The sequence below is a fragment of the Amblyomma americanum genome, chromosome 4 (assembly GCF_052857255.1).
Source record: "Amblyomma americanum isolate KBUSLIRL-KWMA chromosome 4, ASM5285725v1, whole genome shotgun sequence".
Taxonomy (NCBI): domain Eukaryota; kingdom Metazoa; phylum Arthropoda; class Arachnida; order Ixodida; family Ixodidae; genus Amblyomma; species Amblyomma americanum.
Window position 1 is genome coordinate 105,080,535 of NC_135500.1, and position 12,057 is coordinate 105,092,591.

Below are 12,057 nucleotides of genomic sequence, written 5' to 3' on the forward strand. Positions count from 1 at the left end.
ACACACGCACGATACACGCACAAGCACACACACGCTCGCGCGCGCAGGCATGCCTGCCCTGCTGTGGTCTTACGCGTTTTGCGTAGAAAACACGACCGATTTATTCGAGGGGTAAGGTAATTTTGTACTCATTCAGAGGCAGACTTTCCAAAATTTAGGAGCCACACTTTCATGCCAAGTGCTTTTCTGACCTTCACTGTAAAAAGTACAATTCGGACGTCAGTCAGATTTGCGGTTTGTGCGATGGCTGTACTTTTCACTTTGGATCCACTCCTTAAAAATTTTAAATGCAAAATCAAGTAAGCTGTTCAAGAATTTTCAACTTGTGCGAGTCCTTGTTCCTGTTCTCAAAACTACAGGATTGCTGTTCTTCTTGAGCAGTCGATTATGATTTACAAAGTTTTGCTTGTAATTATGAATTCAGTTCCTGCACTTTTCTTACATGCCCTTGTAAATATTTTTTTTTGCAGGAAAATTGCTCCTCCTTCGTTCTGACTCCACGAAGACAGCCGCTACTGTTATAGGCCATACACTTGATAATAAAGAAACCTGCTCTGTAAGTATACCACCGAAATATCGTATATTTTTTAAGCTCAAAACATGGAGCCTGGCTTTTGCCTTAAAACGATTTTCTGAGTACTCGTGATCACCGTTACAGCAAATGGAGACGGCGTTCCATTGGGCCGAATTCGTCATGTGGTAGCTAAGCATTCACTCCCATATTTATTGTAGGTAAAGATTTCTTAATGCGATACCATGAAAGACGAACCCAAGAGACCCAGCATACAGCACAGGTCCAACTTAGAGGTAGTCTCGATACCGAATACATGGGCAATTTTGATCGATCGTGTTAACAGAAAGTTTAGTAAGCTGGTACAACGTTTTTCACCAAAAACAGCACGCGAAGAAAGGCTGCAACTGCCCTGTCTGCTTGCCCTGCTTTTTGCCCCGGCGTCGTTTTTAGCGATAAATCATTACAATCTACTAGAAGCCGTGACAGAGCAGCCCTATGTGTGCGACCTGCACTTTATGTGTTCGTATTGTGTATAAACGGAAGTGGTAGCGTAAGCGTGAATGCCACTTCCATTTACAATTTTACTGCTCTACCAAGGTTTCGGTTTAAAACTGGCCATGCGTTATTTGGATTCTCTTTGTGTCGCTAGTACTGCCTATGTATTCTGTCTCCTTTCATGTGCGGTGCTTGAATGACAAAAGATTAGCTAAAACTATTTTATTGCATTCCCCTGTACTGCCAGACTCATTTCTTGTTTTTTCCATTCGCGTTTGTGCATTTTGCCTTCAAAACGAAGCTATGAACCAACAAGCCCAAAAACATGTTCTGGGACCCGCCGCGGTGGTTCAGTGGTTAGGGCGCTCGGCTACTGAGCCGGAGTTCCTGGGTTCGAACCCGACCGCGGCGGCTGCGTTTTTATGGAGGAAAAACGCTAAGGCGCCCGTGTGCTGTGCGATGTCAGTGCACGTTAAATATCCCCAGGTGGTCGAAATTATTCCGGAGCCCTCCACTACGGCACCTCTTTCTTCCTTCCTTCTTTCACCCCTTCCTTTATCCCTTCCCTTAGGTCGCGATTCAGGTGTCCAACAATATATGCGCCGTTTCTTTTCTGCCCAAAACCAGTTATTATTATTTTCTCCCATGCATATCTGTGCATTTTATACCGGGATATTTCACTGAGCGCATGCACCAAGTCGGAGGTGCGACAGGCGAAAACAATGTGATGGTGAATGTATTTTATCATAGCTTGCTTCCCAGAGCGCAGAAAGCTATGCTACGGGTGGCATCGCTGAGGCGGGCATGTTAAGTTCAGCCTTAGTCATGAACGAAAAAATTGGCCCACGATTACGACATTCGACAATGCGAAATTTTAGCGCAGCAGCTGAGGTATTTGAGCCATAGGCGATTGAAGACGCAACGAACAGCACCGAACAGCGGCGGCGCTTGGCCTCGAGATCGGTTAACCGTACAGCGAAAGCAATCTACAACTTGTGGCCGCTGCTGCTGAGCCTGTGTTTGGGCTGTGCTTAGCGGCGCAGCCGCTGCACACGTAGCGCCGATACCTCTCTCACCGAGCTCCCGTCACACATACTTCCTCCGCTTTCCACCTCGTTCTCTAGGCTTACCCTCCTCCTTCGCTTCCCTTTTCGCACTCTTTTCAACATAGCTATCTTTCAACCTCCGCCGATCGCTCTCATCGCTACCGTCGTAATTTCATTAAGAGGCTGACGCCACTTATCCCAGGAAAACGCACTTGAGAGCTACACTCTAAAAAATTCTCTTCTTACGATAATACCGGCCATGTCTTCCGGTTACGGGCGCCACTACGGAAGCTTCTCTGGCACAGAGGTGCGGCGTGGCCAAGGCTGGTAAACGAAAACGGCAAAGGTTGCATCAAATGTAAAGGAGGGGATTTTTCCCCGAGCCGCGTGCAGAACTTCTTATACTTTGTTTGCGACGCGTTGATATAAATTGAAGGCTCTCTAACGCTGCCCCCTTATTCCAGGCGTTAAAGGTTGCTTTGCCGCCCCTTAGAGCTCTAGCCGTTCGAAAAACCAAATGATATGTCTGCTTTGCACTAATAATAAGCGGATGACACTGTAAAGAGTAATGCTGCACCAAGCGAGAAACCTCCACCCGTAGGAACGGCACGAATCCGTCAAGAAACGGCTGACTTACCCGCCGCGGTAGCTCAGTGGTTAGGGCGCTCGGCTACTGATACGGAGTTCCCGGGTTCGAACCCGACCATGGCGGCTGCGTTTTTACGGAGGCAAAACGCTAAGTCGCCCGTGTGCTGTGCGATGTCAGTGCACGTTAAAGACCCCCAGGTGTTCGAAATTATTCCGGAGCCCTCCACTATGGCGCCTCTTTCTTCTTTCCTTCTTTCACTCCCTCCTTCATCCCTTCTCTTACGGCGCGGTGCAGTTGTCCAACGATATATGAGATACGTACTGCGCCGTTTTCTTTCCCCCAAAACCAATTATTTGCGTTCGCCAGTTTTACACGAACCTCCAAAATTATCAAGCGATTCTTCGTCACGTTACTCAGGAAGTTCCTGTTTAGGGTGCTATTTCCCGAAGTTCCTCATTATCATTATAGTCTTGCTTGTAGCTGAAACCGCTACTGCTCCAACTGGCAACGAAGCAAATAACCGGCGTAGCTGCTCGTAAAGTTGAGGTTTTCTCGCTGCACAACATTTGTGTTAGTACGAAGCAAGTAGTATTCAGCAGTGGTAGTGCGAAGGGTACACATTGAACCATGAGGTAAACTAAACCGTTGCTCTTATAAGATGGGCTACCGTATACCGAAACATAAAACACCTATCACACAAAGGTAAATGGGACAGGTTCTTGTCCCGTCTAGATTTATCCGTTGTGTGCTTTGTGTTGCGCAACGCAGCATCCCATGCTTAATCATGACCTATCTGGACCCTAAACAAATGCTACTAAAACAATACTCTCTTCCTAAATTCTTACTTTACAAAATATTACAGAAGTGCACACGTTGAACGATTTGTAAGTGTTCAAGTCGTTCTCTGTACAGTGTTCCTATGTGGTGCCTATGTTGCGTGTGTCTTGTCCGTACCGTGCAGTCGTCGATCATTGTAGACATGCGCTGAATGTTGTATTTCAATGTTGCGTTTACGTCGATGCTTTTGCTACGTTACTCTGAAATTATAAACGTAAAAGGGCTGAAATGATATACTGTTATTTGTTGTTTTGAACTATATAAATATGAATTGTTGCCTGCGCTGCCCAACGGCTACCTGAATTGCATTATGATTGTGTACGTTTTGTTTTGCTCTTGTGTTGCACAGATCTCATTTTTCTACATAATTCAAGGAACAGCGAATTCCCAACTTAAGCTTGCTATCCGCACGGCCAAAGATGGCGCCTGGAAGACAAAGTGGCAGAAATCGGAGCCGACTGAATTTTTTCATTTTATTCAAGCCATTGTAGATTTCAGTGAAGAAACTCCGTATCAGGTGAGACGGACAGTGATTTCTGCCTATGCTTCCAAACTGTATAATGCAGCTCAACCTGCTTCTCCGTGGCCTGTGAACTAGAAAGCACGTTGCTGGCAAAATACTGCTTCATACTTACAACCCTCGCCGAAGGAGAGAATGTGATACTGGGCAGGAGAGTGCATAATGAATATACGTTAATGCAATCACGAACAAAAGAAGAGAATGGGCTCTGTAGTGTTGAATGACAATCGCCATATAATAGAGTGTGACTGCTTCATCTTACTTACTTTACCTTGTAAAGTAAGACCATTCATAACATGGAGTTAAGAAACCTTTCTAGAAAATTATTGTCGTTACATAGAAGGCGAGAGCAAAAAAGCATATTTCTTTGTAATATTCATTGAAGACCTTGAAACCATTAGTGAAAGACTATTATGCACGTTCAGCAGAAGGATAAAGTTAACAACAATTGAGGGACAGCCTGCCTGAGAAGCGTCCACAATTTTCGGTGTTGTTTTTAATTCAGTCTAAGAGCCTTTAGCCCTTTTCGAAGTTATGTACACGCCGTGCAACGATCTGGTTGTAGCGCACAACCGCCGCGGTGGCTCAGTGGTTAGTGCGCTTGGCTACTGATCCGGAGTTCCCGGGTTCGAACCCGACCGTGGCGGCTCCGTTTTTGTGGAGGCAAAACGCTAAGGCGTCCGTGGGCTGTGCGATTTCAGTGCACGTTAAAGATCTCCAGGAGGTCGAAATTATTCCGGAGCCCTCCACTCGGGCACCTCTTTCTTCCTTTCTTCTCCCACTCCTTCCTTTATCTCATCCCTAACGGCGCGGTTGAGGTGCCCAAAGATATATGAGACAGATACTGCGCCAGTTGGTTTCCCCCAAAACGAAGTATTATTATTATTATTATTGCAGCGCACCGTAAGAAGCTCTTGAAGCCACCGGCTGGGCGCTCTGCGCCATGGTAGCAGTATAGCAGCCGCTAATCCAGTGGCCGGTGTAGTCGCTGCCACAGAGCAGAGCACTGCGAAAAAGAGACCTCGGGCGAACAACAAGCCACCTAGGAGTCTTTTAGCGATAATGCAGAGGAGCTGAACTGGACAGCACTGAAGTTTGTATCCTAAACGAAAAAAAAACGCGCTGGTCGTAGTGTACCCTTCAGGCCTACCCTGGAAGGAGGAAGCATTTGGGGAGCAAGTCCAACGCAGTGGTATCGGCACCTGTAACGTCGGCTCAAGATAAATTTTTGAGCACTCTACCCAAGAAAGACACAAGCTTGATGGTTAGTATGTCGGCATTCCCACCGCCAGCCGTCTGTTCATAGCAACTGAGCTAGCTGTTGTGGAGGTAGAACCCACAGTCCGGCACACATACGCGACAGCTTATGGCAGATTTTAAGATGTTCTACCGTGTGCAAAACTGCAAGTTGTTCTACCGCGTGAAGCACGTTCCAAGCCATGCCGCACTGCAAGCGGTTTCCACCTAGCGAACCAATCCAGGTTTGGATACTGGAACACTACACTGGTCTCGACACCCGGATTTCTCCGTCAGGTAAGGACCGCATGCACAGCGGCATCATTTGGAGTGCGCTGAAAGAGTCGGGGGGGGGGGGGGGGAAGTTACCTACTTTTGCTCACAACAGTATCTGCCACTAGCTCAAACGAACTTTTACAGGAGTATCTACGTGACCAAGGCGCCATTTCGCCTAGGAGGCTCACTACATTCATTCCTGAAGACGGTGTCGAGGTCAAAGAGGCTAATGCTTCTCCACTTTCTAAACGGGCTACGCTTTGATTCGATAGTTGCACCGTAAATGAAAGCGTTTGGGCAGGAACGCAATGCTACAAATGCCAGAGGCATGGCCACATATCAAAGGGCTTTACCGGGCCTGTTTACTGAGAAGTGTGTGCTGACCCCCCGTTGAACAAGGAATCGACGTCGAGAGCGCAGCCTAAATGCGAGAAGTGCGGTGGCCCACCCCATGCCTCAGGCGTATGTCGCTTTAAAAAGAAAGCAGCAGCGCTTGCTCGCATGGTGTAGCAAGTACAGAGAAAAGCGTACAAGCCCACTGGTTCATAGACTACTTCGAAGCTACCGCAACATTTCGCAGAAGACCCCACAACAGGCCACTATCGCTTACAGCTTGAGGCATCACAACACGACAGCAGGGCTGGGCTCGATATATATATATATATATATATATATATATATATATATATATATATATATATATATATATATATATATATATATATATATATATATATATATATATATATATACACTTATGAAGAGAGTCAACAGTCACCAAAACCAAGGTGCGTAGGGGAATGTGCATTTTTTTATGTGCTGCGCTTATGAGTAGGATAATAATACTTTGATTAATCTATCGCTTAAAGAAAATTACTTATAAGGCCGCAGAAAAAACAACCATGCCGCCGGTGGGATCCGAACCCACGACCTCTGAATATCGCGTCCGGTCCTCTACCAACTGAGCTACGGCGACGGCTGTCCAATCTGCTGCTGTCGTGGGTATTTATGTTTATTAGGTGTAAGCGAACCTTGAGAGAGTTAACCGGCGCCTCCCTCGTCCATAGCGGCGGACGTTGCACGTCCTGTAATACTGCCAGTGTAATACCGCTTACACGCAAAAACATAAATACCCACGAAAGCAGCACATTGGACAGCCGATGCCGTAGCTCAGTTGGTAGAGCACCGGACGCGATATTCGGAGGTCGTGGGTTCTGATCTCACTGGCGGCATGGTTGTTTTTTCTCCAGCATTGGAAGTAATTTTCTTTAAACGACAGATTAATCGAAGTATTATTCTACCATATACTGACACTACAAAATAAAAAAAATAGAAACTTTCCCCTGTGCACCTTGTTTTCAGTGACTGTTGGATCCATTCATATATATATATATATATATATATATATATATATATATATATATATATATATATATATATAGCAGACAAGTTAAAGGAAATGAGGGGCCCGTTTGACAAATTTATGAAGGGAGCCAACAGTCACCGAAACCAAGGTGCATAGGGGAACGTTAATTTTTTTTTTTTAATGTGTTATGCTTATCAGTAGGATAATAATTCTTAGATTAATAAATTGCTTAAAGAAAATTACTTATATATATATATATATATATATATATATATATATATATATATATATATATATATATATATATATATATATATATATATATATATATATATATATATATATATATATATATATGAATGAATTCAACAGTCACCGAAAACAAGGTGCACAGGGGCAAGTTTGTACTTTTTATTTTTTTATTATATATATATATATATATATATATATATATATATATATATATATATATATATATATATATATATATATATATATGGGCATGTGTATGTGTGTGTCTGATCGATTTCAGCAACGCCTTAGCAGCGGAGCTAGCGTGCAAGCAAAGCAGATCGGCTCAGCCGCGGTGCAATGGCGGCAGCTGCTACACGGCCGTGCACATATAACTAGCTTGTGTCACAGTTATTAGTCCTACCAGCAACTAGGTACAGGTTGGAGATTCTCAAGGAAGATTCTTTTTCGACATTTCCGTATCCCAAGGCTTATTATTTACGGGAACAAGAAACTTTAGCTCGGTTTTCTGACGCTGGCGCCAGCGATCCGCCGTAGAAATTCTACCTTGGCACGGTCGGCTTGTGGGAGGCACGGCGATGTATTCAACGGTGTATGCAGTGCTGACACCGGACGGCACTGTCGGAGAGCACTCTAGACACTGCGTTGCAAGGTATCTGCAAATGTCGCTTTCCTACGGATCACCGCATCACTTCGTTCGTAACCCCGAAACCCGGAACGGTGGCGAGCCGTGTGTCAACGGCGAACTGTGATTAGAGATAACCGAAGTTAACATAGGTAACCGCGGTTAAGCACAACCGCGGTCTGAATGCCCGCGTGACTAGGGTCTAGGACGGCTAGGAGGTCATAAAACTTTCTTTGGCTCGCGAGCGATGCAGCAGGGCTTACGGAGCTTCTCCCAAGCACACAGTCCCGAAGAAAGCCGGGCTCCTTGCCGGGGTGGAGGGAGGGGGGTGCTTTTACGCGTTTTTACTGGTCGTAAAACCACTTCTCGTAGCTAAAACGTGTGACCAAACCACTAAGCCACAGGTCGGTCCGCGACCGCGGTAAACCAGCTGGCCTCACGCATACCACTACAACAGCTTGACCCATTCGCCGCACTCTGTTTGCAAAAAAAAAAAAAATTTAGAACAATACTGCACACGGGCTCAAAGCCTTCAGGTTCAAAGATTTCAACATTATAGGCAGATGTCAGTCTTACGGTCTGCCACAGGCAGTAGGTCTTGCATTGGACATGCTCTTCACAGTTGAAAACCTAATGACGGCCGCCACCGAATCAAACAAGCCCACGTCTCCGGGCCATTGGAAATATGCCTGCAGTGCGGTTATGGCCACTGTAAAACTCATGACTCTTTTCGTTTTGTTCCCACAGGTGGCCTTTATTGGGGAACACAGACTGCCAGGGAAGCAGGGATACATCGCCATAGATGACGTGTCGTTTCGAGACAGCTGCAAGATATACTATGATAGTAAGTTGAGGCCAAAAGAAAAAATCGCTTCTTTTTGAAGTGCCGTCGTGATACATTCCCAACAATTCAGAACAAAAGCATTTTTGAATGGGAAACCATTTATGAACGCAATTTTTTCATATAATGTAAGACTTCACTATAACAATCAATATATCTAAGGCTCATCCGACGGCAGTCTTGCATTTTTTTTTCTGTTAACATTTTTTCAATGGTCAAAAACATCCCCCATTGGTTTTCAGCGCAGTCTTAACTTTTTGATGTGATCGTGCAAACACTTTAAAAGGTTTTGGTACATGTCAGATGAATAGACCATTACCTTAAATATTTCCATAAGTGTATATTACAATTTATCAATTTTTTAAATTTTTTGTCCTAGAATGTTGGAAATGTGCATATACAAGTGAGGTGACTTACTTGCAAAATATTACCGCCTTCAGTATATTCATTTCTGTTTTTATAGAATAACGACCCCAACCATGCTTACGATGGACGAAGACGTGACTACATATTCTTTATCAGCTTGCTCTTGTCTTCTCAATGCATGTTTCACTGTCTTTATTTTTGTCAGAAACTAACTGGGATAAAATAAATTTAAGAAAACATTACCGCTGTGCTAATTACGAACTTATTCTCTATGAAAAGATATTTTTCATTGACCCAGAAACAGTTCAATATGTCTTGTTCCATCAAAGAAGATATTTGAATTGTTGCATAACATTGATTAACGGAAAATATTTCCGGCACCGAAGGAGAAACAGTAAGTAAACCGATAACAAATACTATCAAAAAATGCTCAAGACAAATTTACGCCTGAAAAATAAATCTAATGCTATCAACTATCAACTAAAGGCAAACTGCACAATCTGGGGGCAGAAGCGTACTGAAGAGCTTTCAGGCAGGTTGGGCCACGAAGTAAGTCGCATTTGAATTCTGGACGCATGCACAACGTGCATAGCTCGTGTGTGAAAAAATGTATTCTTCTAGTTTTATCTTTTCGGGCTGTGTCTAAACATCGTGCGTTTTATTAGAAAAGGTGTTTTTTTTTCGACTTGTGCTATTAAATCTGCTCGATTTCATACGCCTTCTCAGTTATGTTCTTTGAAAGTGTTTTGTTCTAACAGCTGGCCGAGGAGAACCGCATGAAAATTTGACGACATATTACATTTGAGATTTTCAATTGAACTTTTATTCCAACGGAATACCGAGCTCACTGCCCAGTTTTCAGAACTGACGTTTTTTCTACATTTCATTGGCATCCAACGAACGTATTTTGCTTTAGAAGAATAGTGAACAACGTTCTTCGATCTATTGTGTTCGTCGCATGCTGAGCCGATGTGAACCCACGTGATTTAAGTTTCTGTAAGGTGTCTTCGGTCAACTGGGAAAAGTAAGCAGCGACGAACTGGTGGAATGAGATGCCAGACCAGAAGAGTCTGTTGTCGGGCAAGTTAGCTTTGTATGATATAAAAGAAGTGGGCGCAAAACTTGTACAAGGACAGAAAAGAAGCACTAACGACGACTGACAAGCCCTACTGCTAACGGTATGATGGGGCTTGACACACGGCATATGTAGCAAAAAATACGAGCATGTGCAAGAGAGTGGAGGCAAGCACGTCAAACAACCGCGTTATGATATGGCAAAAGCGAATTCAGATAACGACATTCAGCAGTATAATTCTGCAAGGAAGCATCACTCGCGCAGCGATCAGATAACTTTGTAATATGGAAGGCTTATTATATGGAAGGCATATTAAATATATGATGTATGTAGTCCAGACTGCATGCGAGTTGAAGTGTCGCGTTGTTATCTCTGAGCAAAAATTGAGGCATTTCGCAGGCAGTTTCTAAACGTTCTAATGTTTGCCGAAAACTGTGCCTCAAAGCCTGTCCATTATACTGAAATTCGTTTTTAACGCCTTTTTGTTTTGCATTGCGCTGCCTACCTAGAGCTCCCTTTGGCGCCGGTGCCAACCTCACCATCATCCTTGTGCGGTGAAAAAGAGTTCGAATGTTCAGGCAGCCGCCAGTGCATCCCTTTGTCCAAAGTGTGCGATTTCAAGGAAGACTGTTCTAATGGCGCTGACGAATCCACATGTGGTACGTGTACGCTTCATTTGCATGCTTGAAACCACACCAGCCTAGTAACAAGGAGTCCGGCATGGAACTGATTTCGGGAAGTAGCACTTATTTGGTGAGATTATTCCGTTGAAAGAATTTCATTGATTAAGTCTTCAGCCAACGAAGGCAGTACTATCTTTCGTCACGCGGCAAAAATAAATGCAAATAACTACCAGAGGTCAATCAAAGATAGTAGAAGCTTCTTCCCAGAAACTCTCATCAAACCACATATTTTCACTGGAGAAGTAAAAAGCGGCTTCTTGAGGAAATGTGCATGGGCGGCCATGGTGAACACTGCAGGGCTCCTATAAGGCTAATGCAAGAGCTTCGAGGGAGCCCCATATGGCAGCATACTCCTGATCTGCACCAAAGCTTATCATTTGCCTAGGTGCGCCTGTGCACCTGTGAGCAGGAAGGACGTGTAGATAAATGTACCTGTCCAGCTAGCTTTGGAAAAGGCAAAAAAGAAGGAAACAAAAATGTGGCTACGGTATCTCATAGTGCACCTTTAAAACACTAGGCAAGTCTCAAACCGCTTGTAATGAAAAGTGCAGTAAACGGTTATCTGCATGCTTTTGTGGACCCGCCGCGGTGGCTGAGTGGTTAGGGCGCTCGATTACTGATCCGGAGTTCCCAGGTTCGAACCCGACCACGGCGGCTGCGTTTTTATGGAGGAAAAACGCTAAGGCCCGTGTGCTGTGCGATGTCAGTGCACGTTAAAGAACCCCAGGTGGTCGGAATTATTCCGGAGCCCTCCACTACGGCACCTCCTTCTTCATTTCTTCTTTCACTCCCTCCTTTATCCCTTCCCTTACGGCGCGGTTCAGGTGTCCAACGATATATGAGACAGATACTGCGCCATTTCCTTTCCCAAAAAACCATTTATTATTATTATTATTATTATTATTAATATTATTATTATTATTATTATTATTATTATTATTATTATTATTATTATTATTATTATTATTATGATTTTGTGGCTGTTGAGGCAACGATTGCTTTCTATTTAAGAAATGGCGCCTTGGATGCATGCCTGCACTGGAAACTCATGCGATAAGTGCTGGTCTGTCAGAAAGCTTTACAGGTGCGCGAACTGTTGGTGCCTTCGTGCGTTGCTGGAAAGGGAGCAAAACTATCAGGTTGGAAGCTATTGCTTTCATCCTTTTCCTAAAGCAAGGCATATAAAGTTAACATTTTTTTTATATCGTAGTCTCCCGGAAAGCAACGCGATCATATATGGTGGCTTGTATAAACTACCACCACCTCTTGTTGCAACCTATTGATGAAATTTGTTAGTGTGGACAATAACAACAAATAAAATAGTGTCCTGTCTGCA

General features: G+C 44.1%; 1 protein-coding gene across 1 annotated transcript in view; it reads left to right on the forward strand.

Annotated features, from left to right (window-relative positions):
- LOC144130292 (MAM and LDL-receptor class A domain-containing protein 1-like) overlaps window positions 1–12,057 on the forward strand; it is a 171,004-nt gene that overhangs the window by 139,614 nt on the left and 19,333 nt on the right. Inside the window, exons 21-24 of the mRNA XM_077664244.1 lie at window positions 471–556; window positions 3,831–3,998; window positions 8,504–8,600; window positions 10,548–10,697. Of these exons, the coding sequence (XP_077520370.1) occupies window positions 471–556; window positions 3,831–3,998; window positions 8,504–8,600; window positions 10,548–10,697 (501 nt within the window). The remainder of the gene's footprint in view (window positions 1–470; window positions 557–3,830; window positions 3,999–8,503; window positions 8,601–10,547; window positions 10,698–12,057) is intronic.